General features: G+C 34.4%; 1 protein-coding gene across 1 annotated transcript in view; it reads right to left on the minus strand.

Moving 5' to 3' along the window:
* Positions 1 to 24195, minus strand: part of ADAMTS6 (ADAM metallopeptidase with thrombospondin type 1 motif 6) — a 273067-nt gene that overhangs the window by 226357 nt on the left and 22515 nt on the right. The window contains exons 5-7 of the mRNA XM_022596555.3: positions 19209 to 19420; positions 18679 to 18762; positions 18017 to 18162 (exon numbers count right to left, since the gene is read on the minus strand). Coding sequence (XP_022452263.1) covers positions 18017 to 18162; positions 18679 to 18762; positions 19209 to 19420 — 442 coding nt within the window. The remainder of the gene's footprint in view (positions 1 to 18016; positions 18163 to 18678; positions 18763 to 19208; positions 19421 to 24195) is intronic.

The following is a 24195-nucleotide window of genomic DNA, read 5'->3' on the forward strand; positions in this document are numbered from 1 at the left end:
CATACCTAGATGTTTTAATGTTTTGATTTGTTCAGCAAAAAATAATACTGATTAGCTTTACTGTGTTAAGTATGCTTGATAAAATTTCAAGAGTAACCATTAAAAGCATAAAAATGAAATATATAACTTTCATACAAATAGAGGAGAGGGGGGAAATAAAAAATAAAAAGAAATAAGCAAGCAACTCAATCAATACACTGTGGTGATGGTTGCACAACTCTGTGAATATACTAAAAACCGTTGAACTGTATACTTTAAAAGGGTGAACTGTATGGTCTGTGGATAGTATCTAATAAAATTGTAACCAAAAAAACCCAATCCAGAAGAAGTAAGACAACTATGTTTTGGTTTCTTCTATAAATGCACTGATTTCTAAAACTGTGACTGATTACTGTAAGTGGCAAACATAACTGGTTTACAAAAAGCACAAAAACAGCACTGGTAGAAAAGAGAGCTTACTGACAGGAAAATGTATATTTGGTATACAAAAAACCCAAAGTTTAAAGTAAGAGTAGACAGATAACCAAATACACTAAATGCAGGTATAAATCAAAATGCCAGTATGACTCAGAACAGTATTTGAAAAAAAAATTTTTGTCTTTAATTTAAAGCTATACTTCTAGAAAAAAAAAAGGATACGTTTTGAAAACAAGAAAACATAACTAATCAAAATTCTAATCACAATTAATATAAGAATTTTGATTACAAACTTCTCTTGTTTTAAGAAATTATTTATGAAAAAGGAGATGTAATATAACAAGTGTACTTAAGAAGCTCAAAAATCATGACTTGAAAGTCATTTTAATCATTGCCTCTATTCCCACTAGAAAGGTTCACTAAGCACACACTGAGAAAGTGTTATTATTTTTAGTCACCTTTCATTTAATAAATATTCAGACCCATGAATATAATCATTATTCGTCTACAAACTCTATGAAAAAGTAAAAGTACTTACATGCCAAAGGAAGAAAGCCAGAGCAGAGATATAGGGCTTCAAGTAGTACTTGCCTGAGAAGCACTGAAATGACTCAGTAGTTTACATGCTGCACCCAAGTTGGGTAGATAATATACTTGCTTTTTTCTGGAAGCTATTAACTTATCTTACATATTTGAATTTTCCTGAGGACCCTGTGACACAGCAAAGTACCTTGCTACGTGGTAATCCTGATGACTTCCTAGAGAGTTTACCTGGCAGAAGTCCAAAGGGATGCTCAGTCTATATTGAATTGACACTTGTACAAAAAGTAGGAAATCAAAGCTTTCTTTCTAACTAGACTAAGGATCACAATCAAAATACTTAAGAAAAAAATTGAGAAAGTGAAGAATTGCCATGGGAAGGAACAGGGTCAATGGGAAATAAAAATAAATTTACTGTATACATTATATTTTTACCATTACACTACTGAAGGATTAATCATAACTAACCAACCCTAAGTAACAAGACAAAATTAAAATTAAATCACTAAATTGGGGCTATTTTAAAAGAAAGTCAATAAAATGGAAGGCTAGTAATACATTTGACATAGAAAAAATACACAGTAATTCTATTTGAATAATCAAGATTTTATAAACAAAATTAGAAACTGCTATTACATACTATGTATTCCAATCATGTCTGATTTTATAGGTAGTATTTTAAGAAAGTAGGTATTTTAACAACTGTTTACTCAACAATTAAGGTGTTACCATGGTACCTTCCATGAAGTCACAAAACTACACTTAATAATTTATCTTGAATTTTACAAATTTTGTCTATTCCACATACATCAATATCAGTTGATATATTAACTATCATATGATAGCTAACTTCAGCTATCATTATCAACATTAGTTCTATATTTCTGAATGATTTAAATAAGTTATCTTTGCTAAAAGGAAATGGAAAATTAAAAATTAACCACCTTTGAAAAGACTGAGACGAGAGGCTGAAAACTGGGATTGGTTTGAAAATCTGTATGCAAAAGATTAGGTATTTCTACAAGTCTAGAAAATCGCCCTCCTTCACACCCCTAACCTCCAGTTTTGTTCTCTGAAGAAATGAAACTAGAGAGGCTCAGTTTCAAGGATATCTTACCCAGTGGCAGGCAAAGGTTAAAGCCCAACGCTGAAAAAACTGAGTGTGCTTACATCGAACCTTTCCACCCCGTCCTCCATCTTGCTTTCAGAACACTTGCAATTAGGCAGGAAACTGTTAGGTTATTTTCTGGAGAAACGGAATGGTCTCACAGAAAAGACCCATAGACACTGACACTTTTGCTCCCACGAAAAAAGTCACACCACTTGTAATCACCCTAAGGGAAAGCCTCCTCAACAAGCCCTACCCAATGTAAATATGGTTCCCAATTAGCATTTTTTCAATATGAACAGACAGCCAAGGGTGCTCAAAGAAAGAGAAAGCAAAAATAAACAGGGGAAAAAGAGTGACTGTGCTTGCACTTGTAGCAAATATTCTCATACAAACTAAACTCTTTACCACCTATTTTACTTACTAGTGTTTATTATTTGCATGTACTGTTTCCTTTGCCTAAAACACATGCCCTTGTCATGTCCTCCTCCAGTAGGCTAACTCTTCATCCTTTAGAACTTTTTTTTTTTTTTTGCGGTACGCGGGCCTCTCACTGTTGTGGCCTCTCACTGTTGTGGCCTCTCCCGCTGCGGAGCACAGGCTCCGGACGCGCAGGCTCAGCGGCCATGGCTCACGGGCCCAGCCGCTCCGCGGCATGTGGGATCTTCCCGGGCCGGGGCACGAACCCGTGTCCCCTGCATGGGCAGGCAGACTCTCAACCACTGCACCACCAGGGAAGCCTCATCCTTCAGAACTTTTAAATCCAGTCACCTTATTAAAGAGACTTTTCTACTACCTTACATAGTTTATCTCTATACATAGCACATACATTTGTTTGTTTACTTATTCATAATCTATTTCTCTCTGTCGAGTGAAAGCTAAGGGCTCAGACTTTTATCTTAGTCATTGTGATCCCAACAATTTACACACAGTAAGCACTCAATAAATGTTGAATATATGTTAATAAGTGTTGTTGAATGTCTCAGTGAATGAATAAATGCAGCTTTATGATATTCTTGGAAGAGATAACAATTTCTTTACATCTCAGGATTATTTTTAAATCGCTTACCTATTTCTTTTTTCCAGTCTTTCCACTGCAGCCCTATAAAGCCCTATATAAATCTCTTAGTCTTTGCTTTCTCAATTATCCTTTATCAATAGTAAAATGTAGAAACAGTTTATTTTATGAAGGAACTTCTGAAAAGTTACTATATCATTTCAAGTGTATCTTTCAGGCACTTAAACCCATTTGGAAACTTAAACCTAGAACTCCAGAGAAATGGACTGGTTGGCTGGATCCCCTAAATACATCATATACCTTTGCAAGAACTATAATTCATCTTCTTCTCTCTTAATAGTGTTTTTAAGAGTGTAGGTTCTGCTAACATAGCTCACAACATATGTAAACTATTAGGAACCAGGAACAAAGATATGGGAGATTAGCAAACAAAAAATATCAATTCAAAGCAAGGAAACAGAGGAAATGTTTGAAAATTCTGTGAGAGCTGAACTTAATATATATTAATTTCCCAGGGTCAAGTTATTAATTTCTCAATATTAGTTTCCAAATTGGAACCTCTTTTGCTTTTTATGACAGGAAAAAATACTGTTATCGCCATTCATGGACAACCTGAAATAAGAAAAGCTGCAGAAAGAGCAGGTTTAAAGGAAAGATTAGGAATTTGGTTTAGGACATGTGAAGTTTGAGATGCATGGAGATGTAAATTAGGCAACTCGATACACAAATACAGAGTTTAGGGGAGGGGTCTGGGCTGAAGATGTATATTTAAATATAAATGGTGCTTAATGGGATCTAAAAAAAAAAAGAAAAGAAAAAAATGGTTCTGATGAACCTAGGGGCAGGACAGGAATAAAGACGCAGACATAGAGAATGGACTTGAGGACACCGGGAGGGGGAAGGGTAAGCGAAGAGAGAGAGTAGCACTGATATACATACACTACCAAATGTAAAATAGATAGCTAGTGGGAAGCAGCTGCATAGCACAGGGAGATCAGCTCGGTGCTTTGTGACCACCTAAAGGGGTGGGATAGTGAGGGTGGGAGGGAGACGCAAGAGGGAGGAGATATGGGGATATACGTACATGTATAGCGGATTCACTTTGTTATAAAGCAGAAATTAACACACCATTGTAAAGCAATTATACTCCAATAAAGATGTTAAAAAAAAAACCTGTATAGATGTACCTAACCATATAGATGTTACTTAAAATTATGAAAATAAATGAGATCACTAAAAGTAAATGTAAGCTGAGAAGAGATTGCGAGAGAAATTGGTAAAAGACACAAACACTACTTTTTCTTATTCTAGAAGGATGTTCCAAAATTATTTCTATCAACATTTCTTTAACATTGGCTTATTATTAAGGTGCTGAGAATTTATGAAATGAGAAAGATATCATTTACAGGGATGCTGATTTTTGATAAATTTGGGGGGAGTGGGGTAAGAAAGATAAACCCAATTTAGTAAATATTGTCCCAAAAGAATCCAGTGTGAAAATTTAACCAAAAGAAGAGGAAGAACTCATCATAAATGTTTCCAAGTGGAGTTTCCCCTCCTTCTTTAAGCCCCAAATCTCCTTTTTCTCTTTCTCCTTTACCCTTTTACCTCACTCATCAAGAAGTCCTCATCTTCCAATACAAGAACTCAAAGATTTTTGGCTGGCATTCAATTCTTTGGGATAAGAAAAAAAAGAAAAGTGAAATGCTAATTCAAATGGTTCTAAAAAGCCTTTCTGAACGGGAGAGAAAAGAGGCACTGAATTTTTTCTACCCATTGTTCACTGCTTTGCATATATTAGCACTTAATCACACACACACACTTACACACTTACACACACACACACACACACACACACACACACACACACATACAAAATCATCTATCCTTTACACCCCTTCCAGGGACATTTTTTGAATTTGTTCATGTCACTTTTCTGCTTAAATTTCTCCAGCAACATCCACTATGTAAATAAAATAAAAGCTAAATTTTTTTACTAGTTTTGTTGATTCTCTAAAAATAAAAGAAATAATGCTTTATGCATTACTCTGTAACTTTGTTGCCTTGCTTTATTTTATGTCATGAAGAATTTTCCATGTCCATATACTCTGGATTAGCATTGCATAGTATGGACATACTTGTACCTGTGTACAAAGAGAATTCCATTTTTTTAAATAATTAAAAAATAAACAGGACTTTCCTGGTGGCACAGTGATTAAGAATCCGCCTACCAATGCAGGGGACAACAGGTTCGAGCCCTGGTCCGGGAAGGTCCCACATGCCGCAGAGCAACTAAGCCCGTGTGCCGCAACTGCTGAGCCCGTGTGCCACAACTACTGAAGCCCACGTGCCTAGAGCCCATGCTCCACAACAAGAGAAGCCACCACAATGAGAAGCCCGCGCACCACAACGAAGAGTAGCCCCTGCTCACCGCAACTAGGGAAAGCCCCTGAGCAGCAACAAAGACCCAACACAGCCAAAAAATTAAAAAACAAAATTAATTAATTAATTAAAAAACAAATCAATTTAAATACTCATAAATAAGGCAAATATATACACAGCAGCATGACATATTATAATTTAATAAATATAGCTTGAATGAATGAATCAGTGAATGAATTTCTACCTTCCAAACCTTACCTACATTTTCTACCATAAAAATACTGCACTTTAGTTACCCAAATGAACTTTTAGTTTCCCCAATTTTCTCTCTCACATTTTATATCATTGCACAGGCAGTGCTTCTTTCTTGAACAAGCACCTATTATTTATCCAAATTCCTATTAAACTTTCAGGTCCCTGAAGAAATATTATACTTTCATGTAAAATTAGGTACTGCTTCTATGATTCCACTATACTTTGTCTTCTCAAAACCTGCTTGTACCTAACATACAGTTAATAATATCTCCAAATTATTACTGGGCCTCCCTACCAGGTACCTATTTAAAAGGATAATAAGAAGCCATCATGAACAACTTTGTCAATACATTCTACAATTTAGATGAAATACATTCTTGAAAGACTCAAACTACCAAAGCACACTGAATAAGATGACCTTAATAACCCTATATCTCCTAAACACCTTGAATTGGTAGTTAAAAATCACCCCATAAAGAAAATTCCAGGTCCAGATAGCTTCATTTGTGAATTCTATAAAACATTTATAGTGAAGTAATACCAATTCTATGTGAGTTTTTCCAGAAGACTGAAAAGGAGAAAATATTCTCTAACTCATTCTGTGAGGTTAACATTACCCCCCAATACCAAAATCGGACAAAGACATTATTAAAAAAAAAAACTACTGAACAATAGCCTTCATACATATAGATGCAAAAAACTATAAACAAAATTTTGGCAAGTCATATCTAATGATATATTAAAAGAATAATACATCATGACCAAATTGGGTTTATCTCAGAAATTCAAAGTTGATGTAACATTCTAAACCAATCAATGCAATTCACTGTATTAAACTAAAAAACGAAAAACCATATATATGATCATCTCAATAGATGCAGAAAAAGCATTTGACAAAATCCAACATCCATTCTTGATAAAAATTCTCAGCAAACTAGGTATAGAAGGGAACTTTTTCAGCCTGATAAAGGGCATTTACAAAAACCCTAGAGCTAGCATCACATTTAATGATGAAAGATAGAATGCTTTCTCACTAAGATCAGGAACAAGACACTGATGTCTGCTATTGCCACCTTATTCCACATTGTACTAGAGGGTCTAGCAGTGAAATAAGCCAAGAAAGAAATGTCTTTTATGATTAAAAGGAAGAAGTAAAACTATCTTTAATCTCAAAACACATGATCATCTTTGTAGAAAATACCATTGGAATCTTTAAAAAGCTACTTAAAGTAATAAATAAACTTAGCACAGTTATACAAAATCAACTGCATTTTTATATACTCGTGACGAACAATTAATAAGTTAATTTTTTAAGTACCATTTACAATAACATCAAAAAAAGGACAAGAGGTGTGAAAACACTGAAAACCACAAAAATTGCTGAGAAATTTAAAAAGACCTAAACAAATGGAGAGATATACCTTGGCTGTAGGTAGGAAGAATTCTCATTGTTAAGATGTCAATTCACGAGGTCCAGCCCAAACCCAAGAGGAGGGGATTACACAAAGTCCTGAACACCAGGAGGCAGAGATCATTGGGGGCCATCTTAGAAGACTGCCTACCATGGGTACCAATATTAGTAAAGTATCTCTGCATTAATTTTTGTTGAACACCCTTATAATTTCTCTAAAAGGACTCTGGAGCCAGACTACCTGGTTTAAATTCTGGGTCTTCTAATTAATGTGTTAGCTTGCCAAACATTTAACTTCTTCATGCCTCAGTTTCCTCATCTATAAAATAGAGATTATAATAGAACCTATCTCATGCAGTTATTGTGAGGTTTAAATGATTAAATATAATTCTGAAAAGTACCAAGTATTTGGCACATAATAAACAACTGCACAAATACATCCATAAAAACAACATAAATATTTACTTACTATTCATTAAAGTTGTGTTGATTACAACACATCCTTCTTTGACTTAACTACTTAATGATGCCCATTACAAAAAAAGAACAGTTTTAGCCAAGATGTGTACAAATATAATTTACTAAGTTGCATGTTATTTAGTCAACCTTAGGCATTGAAGGAAAAGTTATCTTCTTATTTGCATTTTTAAATCAAAGTTTAACAAGCAAACATATGTAATGCCTGGGATGACCATAATCCTGTTTTACCTGGTCCTCGTTTGTGCCTATTATCTAGGCAAAACTGCCAATGGTACACTCTTTCACTCTTAAAGTGTCCCAGACTGCACAAAAATTAAGGTCACTGAAGTGTGTCATAATCCTAGATTGGAATGGAAGCTGAATCTAGATAAACACATCTGCGTAAGGAGCAAACAAACCAGGGATGAAGAAAGAAAGAAAGAAAGAAAAACCTGAAAAAGGAGGAAGAAAGGTATAGGCAGTGGGGATAGGTAAGAATGGTAGAGCCAGAGTGGCAAGAGAATAATAAATGCTTCAAAATGTTCAAATACCAAAACCAATACATCCACAACCCAAACTCAAGATTCCCCTGCTGCCTGTAAACCTAGCATATTCTTAAAAGCTCAGTAATACTTCATAAAAAATTTAACTGGCATTTCCTTAAGGATTAAAAAAAAAACCATAAATGAATACCAAAAAAATATTAAGGTACCACATTTAATTGCCTTTTCCTCTGTTTGTAATATATAATCATAAAGTCAATATATAACTCTGAAATATTCTTTAAAATTTTTTTTAAAACTTGTTTAAATCCACACATTACAGGCCAAGTTTTAGCAAGAAACGATTTTTATAGCTATTTTTAATTTCCCACCTGAAAACATTAGTTGACTTTGGAAATTCTAATCCCTTTAAAATCCAGCAGCATCAAAGCAAATACTCATGATCCCGTAAGAGGATAAATATGTTCATTTTAATTAAAGACTAAATTATGTCTGTCACTTGGTGTGCAATTTTTGCATCTGTACTTTGAGTTGCATTTATATGTCCTATGCATTTCATTAGTGAAAAATTGAAAATAAAGTACATTTTTTGAAGAATAGCCTATTAACAGAGACACTCTTAAAAGATCTGTATCTTGAATTTTCAAGAATTCAGGCTAATAAGAGGAAAGACGTCCTCGTATGTCCTACAACATGGATGAATCTTGAAAACACTATGCAAAGTAAAAGAAGCCAGTCACAAAAGACTGTATGTTGTATGATTCCATTCATACAAAAAGTCTAAAAATAAGCAAAGCTATAGAGACAAAAAGTAGATTACAGAATTTAAGTTCTGTTTTCTCTTCTTAAATTCTGTTTCTAGAGTATCAAGTACAAACTATTAATCATTTCTTGACCTAATTATAGAGTGTCATAGTCCATTATTTTAAAAGAGTTAATAAATGTCAAGTTGATTTAGATGAGCACTAATAATTGTCAGATAAGCCTAATAGATCTAGACTATAGAAACAAGCAATGTAAGTTACTGCCACTGATATTTTAACTAAAAACAGATCACAAAAATGGAAGATCAGTTTCAATAAAGCACCATTATTCAATAAAGCATCATATGGTCATATTTCGAAAAATGTATACATTATAGCACTAACTCTGGTATTCAGAACTAAAATGTCAGGTATAGTTGATACACTATAGAGAAGTAACCATTGTTTCTAAAGTGTATCACTTTAGGGCTTCCCTGGTGGTGGAGTGGTTAAGAATCCGACTGCAAATGCAGGGGACACGGGTTCAAGCCCTGGGCCAGGAAGATCCCACATGCTGTGGAGCAACTAAGCCCATGTGCCACAACTACTGAGCCTGAGCTCTAGAGCCCGCGAGCCACAACTACTGAAGCCCACGTGCCACAACTACTGAAGCCCGCGTGCCTAGAGCCCGTGCGCCACAACAAGAGAAGCTACCGCAGTGAGAAGCCTGCGCACTGCAATGAAGAGTAGCCCCTGCTCAAAGCAACTAGAGAAAGCCGGCACGCAGCAACGAAGACCCAACGCAGCCAAAATAAATAAATAATTTTATTTTTAAAAAAGTATATCACTTTAGAAAGTGACATGAAACTGCTCAATGATGTGGCAAAAATAGTAAGATTTAATAAAGCTAGGAGAATGATGTCAGCAAGGTGAAGTAGAAGATATCAACCTTCATCACCCAACAGAAAACAAAAATTAGATAGCAATCCACAAATGAAAGTAGCCCTGGGAGGGCTCAACAGTACGATTAAGAACCTACAGTAACATAGTAGGGCAAAAAATGGAGACTAACTGCATAGAAAGGATCACTGGGGAGATCAGCTTAGTGGAGATGTCTAAAGGCAACTAGGAACAAAGAGGAAGGGTGGGAACTATCAGCCACAAGCCTCAAGAGCCTTGACAACAGCTGTGGACTCGCCAAAGCTTTCACAGTGGAAGACACCGTAATGCTGGTTTTCACAAGCCCCAGCAGCCTGCTCCAGAGGATACCGGCAGTTTTTACCACCAAGGTGGCCAAAAGCTATTGCTGCCACAGAGTCTGGGGAAGGAGATGTCAATGTGTCCACCCCAAGAAGGAGCTGCTGTTGTGCTGGCCTAGGAAAAGAACTTCCAGCACTCCCCAACCCTGAGCACATCCCAGACTCCAGAGTCATAGCTGCTCCACCTGTTCCCACACTCCAGAGCCCCAATCTAGGGCCACTCTGTGGCATCCATGCTCCAGACTCCACCCCTGTCTCTGTTCCACACACTTCAAGCTAGCCAGCGCCTGGACCCAAGTGCCACTGTTGCTCTCTATGTACTCATGCTTCAGACTCCGTCTTCACGGCCACTTCACACATACCTGCAACTCATACATCACTGCTGCTGTGGTACAGCCAGCACACCAACCCGAGAGCTGCTGTCACTCTGCAAGCACTAGCACTCCAGTCCCCAGCTCCATGACTGCTCCACAGGTGCCCACACATCAGACACCAGCACTGGTGTAAGCTCTTCCAAGCTGGACCCAGCACCAAGAGAAATCCCCTGCACCATGACCTATGTGAGAAAAAGAGATCAGATGGTCTCCAGCAGCCTTTGCTGCTGGTGCAGACAAAAGCAGTCTTGGCTGTTGGGGACCCCTGAAATCTTCATCAACGCTAACCTCAGCTGATGAAGCTGCATGAAGACTACAGTGCTGGGCCTTCTCCAGAGCTCAAAATGCTTCAGCTTTAAGGATACATATAGACTGAAAGTGAAGGGATGGAAAAACATATAAAAGATATTTCATGCAAATGGAAACCAAAATAGAAAAGGGGTACTTAAACTCATTATCAGACAAAATAGACTTTAAGTCAAAAGCTGAAAAAGAGATGAAGAAGGTCATGATATAATGATAAAGGGATCAATTCATCAAGAGTATATAACAATTGTAAATATATATGTACTCCGAAATCAGAGCACCTTAACGTATTAAGCAAATACTGGAAGATCAGAAGGCAGAAATAGGCAGCAATACAATAACAGTAAGGAACTTCAATACCTCAGTTTCAACAATGGACATACAGATCACTCAGACAGAAAATCAATAAGAAAATGTTGGACTTGAACTATATTTTAGACCAAACAGACATAACAGACATGTACAGAACACCGCATGCAACAGAAGCAGAATACACATTCTTCTCCAGCACATCAGGAACATTCTCCAGCCTAGATCATATAATAGGTCACAAAACAAGTGTCAACAAATTTGAGGTTAAAATCATGAACACAATGGTATGAAACTAGAAACCAACAACAGGAAAAAAAGCAGGAAATACATGGAAATTTTAAAACACACACTGCTGAACAAACTATGTACCAAAGAAGAAATCAAAAGAATAATCAAAAACTATCCTGACACAAACAAAAATGGGAAAACGATGTACCAAAACTTATGGGATACAGCAAAAGTGTATCTATGAGGGAAGTTTACAGCAATAAATGACTACATTAGAAAAAGGAAATATCTCAGACAAACAACCTAACTTTACAACTTACAGAAAATAGAAAAAGAAGAACAAACTAAGCCCAAAGTTAGTAGAAGGAAGGAAATAACAAAGGTCAGAACAGAAATAAATGAAATAGAGGTTAGAAAACCAATAGAAAAGATCAAGAAAACTAAGAGCTGGTTTTCCGAAAAAAAATAAACAAAATTGACAAACCTTTAGCTAAACTAAGAAAAAAAGAGAGAAGACTCAAATAAGTAAAATGAGTAATGAAAGAGGAGACATTAAAACGGATACCACATAAATACAAAGGATCATACGAGGCTACAGCCAACAATTATATACCAACAAATTGGATAACCTAGAAGAAATGGATAAACTATTCGAAACATACAACCTATCAACTGAATCATGAAGAAATAAAAAAACACATAGACCTATGATGAGTAAGGAGATTAAATCAGTAATCAAAAATCTCCCAACAAAGAAAGTCCAGTACTAGATGGCTTCACTGGTGATGTCTACAGAACATTTAAAGAGGAATAATACCAATCCTTCTTAAACTCTTCTCAAATATTGAAGAGAAATGAACATTTCCAAAGTCATTTTAAGAGGCCAGCATTACTCAGATACCAAAGCCAAATAAGGATACTACAAGAAACAAAATTACAGGCCAATAACCCTGGTGAACATAGATGCAAAAGTCCTAAGCAAAATACTAGCAAACCAAATGCAGCAGAGTTTTGAAAGGATCATACACAATGAAGTAGGGTTCATCCCTAGGATGCAAGGATGGTTCTACATTCACAAATCAAAAAATCTGATACAGCACATGAACAGAATAAAGGATAAAAATCATATGATCATCTCAATAGCTGTAGAAAAAGTATTTGACAAAACTCAACAGCTGTTCATAATAAAAACTCTCAACAAATTAGGAATAGATGTAATACACCTCAACAAAACAAAGGCCATATATGACGAGCCCACAGCTAACATTATACTCAATGCTGAAAGTCTAAAAACTTTTCCTCTAAGATTAGGAAGAAGACAAGGATGCCCACTCTTTCCACTTTTATTCAATATAGTACTGGAAGTCCTAGCCAGAGCAATTAGGCAAGAAAAGGAAACAAAATGTATCCAAATTAGAAAGGAAGAAGTAAAATTCTCTGTTTGCAGATGACATAATCTTATACACAAAAAAACCTAACAACCCTACCAAAAAACTGTTAGAACTAATAAATGAATTTACTAAAGTTGTAGCAAAGAAAATCAACATGCAAAAATCAGCTGCATTTTGATACACTAACAATGAGCTATCTAAAAGCAATCCCATTTACAATAGCATCAAAAACAATTAAATACTTAGGAATAAATTTAACCAAGGAGGTGAAAGATCTATACTGGAAACTATAAGATATTGATGAAAAAAATTGAAGACAAAACACCTAAATGGAAAGGTACTGCTTGTTCTTGGACTAGAAGAATTAATGTTGTTAAAATATCCATACTACCCAAAGCAATCTACAGATGCAATGAAATTCCTATTAAAATGCCAATGATATTTTTCACAGAAATAGAAAAAAAATCTTAAAATTCATATGGAACCACTAAAGATCTCAAATAGACAAAGCAATCTTGAGAAAGAAGAACAGAGCTGGTGTCATCACACATCCTGATGTCAAACTATATTATAAAGCTAAAGTAATCAAAATAGTATGGTACTGGCATAAAATCAGATATATAAACCAGTGGAACAGAATCAACAGCCCAAAAATAAACCCATGCATACATGACCAACTAATCTTTGACAAGGGCATCAAGAACATACAATGGGGGGAAAGGATAGTCTCTGAAATAGATGATGTTGGGAAAACTGGTTATCCATATGCCAAAAAAATGAAATCAGACCCCTATCTCACACAACTCACAAAAATAAACTCAAATTGATTAAAAACTTAAATGTAGGACCTGAAACTAAAACTCCTAGAACAAAGCATAGATGAAAATCTCCTTGACATTGGTCTAAGCAATGATTTTTTAAATATGACACCAAAAGCACAGGCAACAAAACAAATATAAACAAGTGGGACTACATCAAACTGAAAAGGTCCTGCATGGTATAGGAAACAATCAACAAAATGAAAAGGCAGTGTAAGGAATGGGAGAAAATATGTGCAAACCATATATTTGATAAGGGATTAATACCTAAAATATATAAAAATTATACAACCCAAGAACAACAACAAAAAAATTCCAATTTAAAAATGGGCAAAGGATTTAAACAGACATTTTTCCAGAGGTAACAAAAATGGCCAACAGGCACATGAAAAGGTGCTCAACATCACCAATCATCAGGGAAATGCAAATCAAAACCACAATGAGATATCACCTCAAACCTATTAGGATGTCTATTATCAAAAAGATAAGAGATGACAAATGTATTGAGGATATGAAGAAAAGGGAACGCTTGTACACTGTTGGTGGGAATGTAAATTGGTACAGCCATTATGGAAGACAGTATAGAGGTTCCCTAAAAATTTTAAATAGAACTACTATATGACCCAGCAATCCCACTTCTGGGAATATACCCAAAGGAAGTGAAATTAGTAAATTAGTATCTTGAAGAGGTATCTGTACTCCACATTCACTGGGGCATTATTTACAATAGTCAAGATATGGAGACAACCTAAGTGACCATTAACAGATGAACAGATAAAGAAAAGGTGAAATGCATACACACACACACACACACACACACACACACACACACTGGAATATTAGTCAGTCATAAAAAAGAAAGAAATCTTGTCATCTGCGACAATGTGGATGAACCTGGAGGGCATTTTGCTATGTGAAACAAGCCAGATAGAGAAAGACAAATACTGTTTGATCTCAGTTACATGTGGACTCCTTAAAAAAAAAAAAAAATGTTGAACTCATAGAAACCAAGGATAGAATGGGAGTTGCCCAGAGTTGGGGGTGGGGGGTGGGTAGAGTAAATGGGGAGATATTAGTCAAAGGGCACAAACTTTTAGCTATAAAATGAATAAATTCTGAGGATCTAAGGTACAGCATGGTGACTACACATAATATTATATGTATACTTGAAATTTGTTAAGAGACTATAAGCATTCTCATCCAAAAAAGGAAAAAAAAAAGATAGCTATGAGATGGATATGTTAATTAACTTGATTACAGCAATCAGCTCACAATGTATATGTACATCAAATCATCACACTGTACACTTTAAATATACACAATTTTGTCTGTCAATTATACCTCAGGGTTTTTTTTGGTTTTAATTTTAATTTTTTTGTCTGCGCTTCACAGCTTGTGGGATCTTAGTTCCCTGGCCAGGGACTGAACCCAGGCCCTCACAGTGAAAGCACAGAGTCCTAACCACTGGGCCACCAGGGAATTCCCAGCCTCAGTTTTTTAAAAAAAGGTTAGATAAAGCTAACTGATATATAACAGATTTCACTATATATTATACATACATATATACTTACACATAAAAATAAACATAAATGTATATAAAAATTTAAAAATATATGTATATATTAATCATTTTTAATCTGCTCTTTGGTCTTAATTCAATACTTTTGATACCAGATAAAACAACAAAATTTTACTTTTAAATTTTCTTTCTGTCTAGTTATGGTGATCTGATATCTTTGTACAGCAGTTTGTTTTAAAATTATATCAATAAAATAAAACAATAAAATATCATTTGCTAAGAGGAGATAACATTTTGAGTTTTTATACTTTTTTCCAAAAGTAACTATGATTACCTAAGTAACTAGGTTCCAAATGGTTTTCTGCTTAAAACATTTAAATCCCTAGGACAAAATTTGGCCTAGTAGAGATAAACATATCCATCAATTTTTCTCTGGAATTCTTGATAAACACATTATATATTGTCCCTAGTGAGCTGACATTTAGAGCAAAGATAAATCATGATCTTACCTCTAAATGGTGGAGTCACAACCCTGAACATGTTAATAAGTGAGTTACATGAAGCAATTTTCAAAGTTAATATAGAATTATCTATGGAATGCTCATAATTATTTTTACTAAAAGTAGAACTGTGATTTAAACATATGTTCAATTTCACAAATCCAAAATATATAAGGGAGAGTCAAGAACTGGTAAAACCCCCAACCAATAAAAACTTAAATATTAGAGATAATACTCAGATAGTCATCTCATTTAGGTAAGTCACTCTGTGGCCCTAATAATTCAAAGATAATTGTAGACTTTTAAGTAAGCTAAAAGTTAATTTGAGACTTCAATAACAATTCAAAAAGGCATTCTACACTGTCCCAAAGGGCATTTTTCTAACCTCCATTACATAACTAATCTAAAATGATATGAGGTATGAATTTTTTGTAGTACTGTTCTTTAAATCCTGAGATAATTTCTAGTGCTATCTGAACATCAGGAGAAAAGTTTCAAAAGAAAATTTTGTGTTCAAATCTCAGACATCAAACAGGCACTCAAAGTAGCTTACAGAAGCAAAGAAGAGCTCTGCAGAGGATCAGAAAAATATCTGGGCCAATTCAGAGTAACAAGTCAGACAGTTGAATGTTGTAGCCAGTACAAAGAAAGGGTGGCTAACTGCCCAGATGTATTTCCCTACTCAAATACTTATAAATGTGCACTCTTAGTATAACTCCTGTCATTTGATGCAAAAGTTAAAAAGCCGGGAATTCCCTGGTAGTCCAGTGGTTAGGACTTGGCACTTTCACTGCAGGGGGGCCTGGGTTCAACCCCTGGTCAGGGAACTAAGATCCCGCAAACTGCACAGCACGGTGCAGGGCAGCCAAATAAATAAATAAATTGGTTTAAAAACAAATGTTAAAAATCCAATGCAGATACAATAATAAAAATGTGAAGCATCAAGAGCCCACTGGGCATTGCCTTTTTTGCGGAGAGGTAGGGTTTTATAAATATAAGTACAGATGCCAACGCAAATATCTGTGATCATTCTGTCAAACATATATAACAGATATTTTCCTCTAGTAATTTCATTGAAACTAATCATATCATATATATTTTTACACAAAAGTTTCTATATTTGCACAATTCCTAGTATATTTTTAACTCCTCAAATATATTTGGAAACCATTCCAGACCACAAGACCTGAGGAATTACAGAATTTATCAGACTGACGTGTCAACACATATGAATATAGAACCTTAAGATGTTGGTTTTATTCAGCAAGCATATCATAATCAAAGTTTTTTGGTTTACAATGTTAGGTAGATGAAGTCAATTAAAATAAGTGTAACTGTAAAAAAATAAATGAACTCAGAAACTTTAACTCTACAACTCAGTTAACAGGAACATTTTTCAAAAAGCTAAATTCACATTATCTTACTGGGTCTCAAGATTCTGATCCTGTATACTTTATACTCCCCCTCCACAGAGTCTAATGTGGAGTCAATGGGCACACCACAGATGACGCATATGTTAAATACTGCCTTGCAAATTAAAAGAAATAATCCACTTAGCCAAGATAGAATACCCTTCCATTTTGCTCATTTGTTTATTTGTTATTATTGTTTTCATTTTTAAATACTAATAAGAGATCAAAAGAGAAGCATCTTTAAATGATTTAAGCATGGTTCTAACCAACCATGATTAGAGCATTAAAAAATTAAGACAGACAGCAAAGTATAATCAAAGAAGACAGGATCACCAGGGCTTGAGCCCTGCTCTTCCACTTAAATATTTTGAACTGGTCTCCTCATTTCTTACATGGGAAAAATAATAAGAATATCTACTTCACAGAATTTTTATTGGAGAGTAAGGAGAAAATGGATCTGAATACAGTTTTATAAAACAGGAAAGAAATATATGAATTCACTGGGTTATCATCAAGTAATAATTTTGCCTGAGAGAAAAGCTATTCAACATATAGTATAGTAAATATGCTTCTTTATACCCCTTAATTAAAATATTTTAAATTAAATAAACATTCATCTAAGTAAACTGAGTAACCACCGATGTCCTCCTCCCTTTTAACAATTTGGAGGTAAGACTAATTAATATATTTTATAACCAAGAGTGATGACCCATTTTTATGTTTAAAACAGATTTTTCTCATACTTTTCAATCTTGCTTTTAGCATGTATTTTGTTCAATTAACAAAACATATATGTGCTTCCAGTTAAAATTTATGAATAGACCTTAGGAGAAGAAAAGATATATATTAAATTTCTAAGTCAACTCTAAATCTTTTCTCTTATTTGGTTCATTTAATGCAAACACAACAATACTGCAGTATATTCTTTCTCAGTGGTGAATAATAAATTACCATTTTGCTTTCTCTATACTCATTACCTGAATGAGGCTTTAGATAGAACCAAATATAGTTACAATATCAAACACAATAATCAAAGGTAAAATACTTGCAACAAACCATACCTAGTAATAAGAACTGCATTATCGTGGTGGGCAATCCCATTTTCTGGAATGGTGTTTCCATCACTTTGGTGGGAGAGAATGGATTTCTGCCATTTACAGAAGCTATCGAGGGACTTGTCTGCATGGTGGTTTATCTCCAAGTTTGGCTGCAATACAACATGCATACCAGAAATGTTCCAAACAAATTACTAAGGTCAGTTGTTAAAACTTTTGAAGGCTAAAGTGGGACTATAATTAGAAGTAGTGGTTTCTAGGAATACCCTCTTGCCAATTTTTATCTCTGTAATATTTGACCTAGAATTAATTTAGTGTATTATTGAACAGACATTCTTTCCCGTTCCAGCTTTAATGATAATGTGAATATATGTGATTATCAGCCTACAAAACCAACCAAAACCACTTTATAAGGTCTGCCATGCAAATGCTCATCTTTATACTGAAACATATAGCTAACACACATACATATAGCTTTAACATGACATAAGAGGTATATTCTTGTAAACTCTTTCAAATTTGCTTAAAATATTAAATGCTTAGAGCTGAAAGTCATAGTCAACTAGAACTTTCTAAGAGGAACAATAATAAAATATATTATCCTTTAATACATAATTCTACAGTCTGTCTGTTAAGAGCTTTAGATTTATAAACTAATTCATTCTTACCTGATCTTCTGTGAGAACAATTAAACGGGCCACTATAATATTCACAACGTTTCCTAGGCTGGAATCACGGTAAAGTTTGGCAACCTGACCTCCAGAAAATAAGAAAAGACACAAAGTCAGACAAAAATCATAAGGTGATTGTTTGATTTTATTTTTAAAGTGGTAAAACAATTTTTCATCCATTTAACCACTGCTTATATAAAAAGATTCTTTTATCCCATACCACTTAGAACTCTACCCTCAAGATGCCTTGGTAAAAGATTTGTTATACAAGTCTACTTCAAGAAAAATTGTCTCCTAAAGGTGAATTACAACATAGTAATTAATTAAGAGGGTGAGCTGATCTAAATGAACAATAAGGTCACCTTTAAATTTATTTTCTATGGAACTGAAAAAGTAATAGATCGATTCTTTCTAACTTTTGATGAGTTAATTCTCAAAATCATTATTTCACAATAAAAATCCATGACCTTAGTCAAAAACCATAACACACTATTAAGTTAAAAATTATATAGAGGGATCAAACTTACAATATTCATCACACTCAAAATGTAATGTTCAATGTCTTTGCGGCCATGGTAGCCCACCATCATTTTGTCTGCCACTACTAATGTCTCCACAAACCGCTCAATGCTTACTGATCTCTTCTGTCTCTGGTGGATATGTATGCCATTAATTGGTAGTGAAGAAGGAAAAGCAGATGTGTCATTCAACCACCAAGGTTTGCCACTTCTTAGGAGGTCTACAATAAAAACAATTATCTAGTTCACATAGGTTCACTAATTAAACGTATTTATTCATGGAGTTTTCATGTAGACATACTTCTCATAAATTCTCTAACACACTAAGATTTTTCAAAGTGAGGGAAGGGGATGAGGAAATGCAGTAGTGAAAAAATTAAACTTCAAATTTTTCAAAATAATCATATTACCTGAAAAAATTAATAACATTCAACTGCTCATGAAAACAAAACAAAATAAATCTAATAGTTTACTTTAAAAAAGGAATCTTCAAATAATCATTTCATATTTGTCCAGTGAGTGATTATGTCATAATACTTTTAAATTTAGAATATGTACTTAAAAAAATCATTTAAAGTTGTTTAAAAAGCAACTAAAGCATTGACTTTCTAAACAGCCTAAGACAGTTCTGATGAAGAATATTAATGTTGCAAAAATCTATTCCTAAAATGCTTTTTGAGCATTTATTTTAAAGTAAGATGCTTTTATTAAACTATCTTAATAGAGCAATTCTATACTGCTCTAGAAATCTCAAATCTAAAAGGCTGTGAATTATCTTTTTCATTTAATTTTGTATTCTACAACTATTTATCCTGACAAAGTACCCAAAGTATTCCTTTTCCATAACCTAGAGGTCAATGGCATTAGACTGAGAGTTGAAAGACAATGATTCCGACATAACTCACTTTAAACCACATTTCAGTGTGGATTGCAGCTTTATCCTTTGATTTCTAGATATTTGGTCCTTTAGCACAGAGGAAACCTTTTAGTACTATGGCATTTGTAAACACTTGCCTCATTTATATTCATCTTCATTTAATAAACTTGAGCAAGTACAGGTCCCCTGTATACCTCACTTTCATATCCTTATATTGAACAGGAAATCTTTCTAAGCGCCACTTACTGAAAAATTTACTTACGAAAAGTTAGAGTAATCTATATAATCTACTTGACAGAAAGTGGCACTATACTGTTTTTCTTCAGCCTTTCCCTTTTAAAAATTACTTTGAGAGAAGTTATAAATTTTAAGAAATAAGAGATGGAAATGACCATGAGAAGCATCAGTCAAATACTTTTGAAACTCATATAAATTAAATGAGTGTCTTTATTCCTAAAGGTGAAGAGAGGCAGAAATATACTACTTCTTAATTCAATAGCATATCCCCAAGACAGCCAGTGAGTATTCCCCTATGACCACTGTGGCAGACAGTCTCTTAAGGTGGCTCCCATAACCTCCTGTGTCCTCATCTCCTCCCTTGAGTATGAGCCGGACCTGTGACTTGCTTCCAACCAACAGAAGACAGGAAAGATGATGGGATGTACATGATTACATGTATATGACTACATACCTATGTTACATAATATTGTAGCATCTTACTAAAGTCATTCCCTTGCTGACTTAGAGGAAGGAAACAACCAAGTTGGTGAACTGTACATTGTACATTCCAGAGGTGGCCTCTGGCAAACAACCAGCCAGAAACTAAAGTTTTCAGTCCTATGACAGCAAGGAACTGAATGCTGCCAACAACCATGGGTGTGAGGAAGTGAATTCTTCCCCAGTAAAGACTCTGGATAAGAACCCAGCCCTGGCTGAGGTTAAATAAATAACCTATACATACACAGATTCCTGGTCCACAGAAAATGTGAGATAATAAAAGTGTATTGCTTAAGCCATTGGGTTTGTGGTAATATCATTATGAGACAGCCAAATCTTTTCTGCATTAACATTACTCCAATTTCTCTTGCTCAGTTTTCTGTGATCATGAAACCACTCGTGTATTCAAATCATGCCTAGTCTTCTCCTTCCTCTGGCTGGACAGCTTAAATGTCTAAATACAGGATAGAATTTCCATTATTTTGATAATTTTCACTCTCATTCAATTTCTCCTTATTTTTATTTAAAGTATTGTATAAAGAATTAGACCATGATTGGGCAACATAAACACTTAGCAATAGTGTTTCTCATTTGATAGGATTTAGTATAAGGTAGCTGCTGTTATCATCATATTCACAATTTTCAACTTTTTAGCTTTTTAATTGTTAGTTTGCTTGGCTATTGCTCCATCAGAAATATATATATACAGTGTCTTTGATGGACATTCATAAGTGAAAAGATATAATCGTTATACTCAAAAGATTTGTAGTCTGATAAATATATGTAATATACACACATGCATACTGAATGAATAAAATCTAAAAAGGTAACATCTTTAGTTTCATTCTAAAGATTAAAATCTTTCCCGCATGATTAGATCATTACAAAACAATATATACATTTTATAATTGTCAACTGACTGCTTAATGTTAAGTTCAATGATCTGTAATGAATATCTCTTTTAGTCTAAAATAAAATACACAACTGACTTGTTTTATTTTGTTTCAAAATAGAGATTAGTAGTTCAAATGATACTCATTACATGTACTTTGCTCAGTTTAATTTTAGATTGAGTATTGAATGTTAAAGAAAACATTCCTCCACAAACATATACAATAAAGAACTTTTCCCCCAAAGCCAAGTACATAGATCTCTGTCATCTGAAATATAATTTTGAGTTTTGAATCAATGTCAAAATATCTTTAATATATACAGCCATGCAAAATTATCTCATTGATCTGGTTTATTTTTATTTCTTTTTTTAATATTTATGTATTTATTTGGCTGCATCGGGTCTTAGTTGCGACATACGGGATCTTCGTTGTAGCATGAAGGATCTTTCACTGCGGCGTGCAGGCTCTAGAGCGCACAGGCTCAGTAGCTGCGGCCCGAGGACTTAGCACCCTGTGGCATGTGGGACCTTAGTTCCCTGACCACGGATCGAACCTGCATCCCCTGCATTGGAAGGCAGATTCTTAACCACTGGACAACCAGGGAAGTCCCTGATCTGGTTTATTTTTCACTACTCACTTACTACTTCTTGACGGTTGGCCATATATTTATGTTTTGTTTAAATGCTTATTTAGTTAACTGTCTCTCCTCACTAGAATATAAGATCCCTTGGAGTAAGGACTTTTCCTGCTTTATTTGTTGCTGCATCCCAGCACTGAGAATAGTCTTGCATATGCATGCTAAGTTAATATTTATTTAATAAATACATAAGTAGATAATGCAGGTATAAAGACAAAATAATATCTATATGAATAGACTATAAGAACATTCAGTTATCTCTGGGTGGTAAAAGAGCAACTTTCATTTTCTTTTTTATTTTTCTTTTTATCCTGTATTTTCTAAAATTTCTACAAAGAACAGATATTACTTTCATAAAAAATTTTTAATCAATAGCTTAAATCTAATTAGAATGGGAAAATTCATATTTGAATATGAGATAAAAATACCCACTGTCAAGAGGGTTTTCATATCTTATATTCTGATATAAACTTGAGTTCCTGATTAACAGATTAACTGGCAATGTGTATGCCTATAACAGCATATCTCACTTGAATGACGCTGCTGAGCTAGTATCACAGTTAAGGTAGTTCTTAACCAGACATTTCTCAAACTTCTTAAACATAAAGTGATCTTTTCCCCAATAACATCTAGTGACATTCCCACGGAATTTAGGGAGCTACTACTATAATCCCACTATTGGGAAGCCAGTGAAGGTGTGTAAGCCAGAATTAGGAGATAGACTTGACTAAAGACAGAAAAGGAAAAACCTGGAGATAGGAAGACTAGATAGAAAGTCATTACAGTGGTCTATGATGGCAATAAAAGTAGATTTGGAGAACTGCCTGATTCATGCCTAAACCATTGAAAAATAAGGCTCTGCCTGGTAAATACCAGTTAGTAACGAAATAGGCACTTCAAAAGAGGATAACCTGAATCTCAAACAGTTAAGAGATACCTTTCAGAACATGATGAAATCTTTAAATATTTTTGCAAAAGGTGATCTTTAAACATCATGTTATGGAAAAAATGGTGGGAAAATTATATAACAATAAACAGCTAAATATTTGAATCCTAGTTTTTAAAAAATTTATATAAAGTTGTACTTATAGCCTAAGTTTTGTTAAAGATAAACTATTTCCATAATGTTTAGCTTCTTTATTCATTTCAAAGACAAATCAAACCTTTTTTCATTATTTACCATGACACTGTATTTCATGCCTCAACTAGATTCACTTTAAGTGACCTTTTTCTAGTACCAATTATTCTTGACCAACAAGAACCTCTCATAATTAAAAGCCTCAGAGATGACTCAAGAAGAGAGTATGGAGAATGAGAACTCCAAAGAACAACTGTACTTGAAGCAGAAGTAAAAGAGCCTATAAGGATACAGAGAAGAAACAAGAGCGTGATGCATTCACTAATTCACAAGGCAACCCATTCCATTTTTACAAATCTACCTGTTGAACCCATTCTATTTTTTATTAAATTTACTTGTTGGTGAACTCTTCTCTGTATTGAGCTGAAATCTCCTTCTGAAATATTCTGCTCCTAGTTCCAGCTACTAGAACTACATGGAATAAATCTACTCCTTTTTTTTTTTTTTTAATATAGTGGCTCTTTAAATGCTAGAAAAAGTCATCCCAATAATAATGATAGCGACCATTGTACTGAGTAACTAATGTGTGCTGAAAGGAGTACTCAGAGAGGTTGGATAATTTGTCCACAAGTATGCCAAAGCCCATGTTCTTTCTACTATGCTATGCTATATCCTCTATTTCTCTAAGCTCTCTAATCTTTAGACTAAACAGCCTCCTAACTCCCTACCCTAGTCTTTCTCTTCTCTAAATCAGTCTCCATATGGTTGCCAGAGTAATCTTTTTAAAACCCAAA

The sequence above is a fragment of the Delphinapterus leucas genome, chromosome 3 (genome assembly GCF_059928025.1).
Source record: "Delphinapterus leucas isolate spDelLeu-1000000601 "Yukka" chromosome 3, BTC_Dleu_Yukka2, whole genome shotgun sequence".
Lineage (NCBI taxonomy): Eukaryota > Metazoa > Chordata > Mammalia > Artiodactyla > Monodontidae > Delphinapterus > Delphinapterus leucas.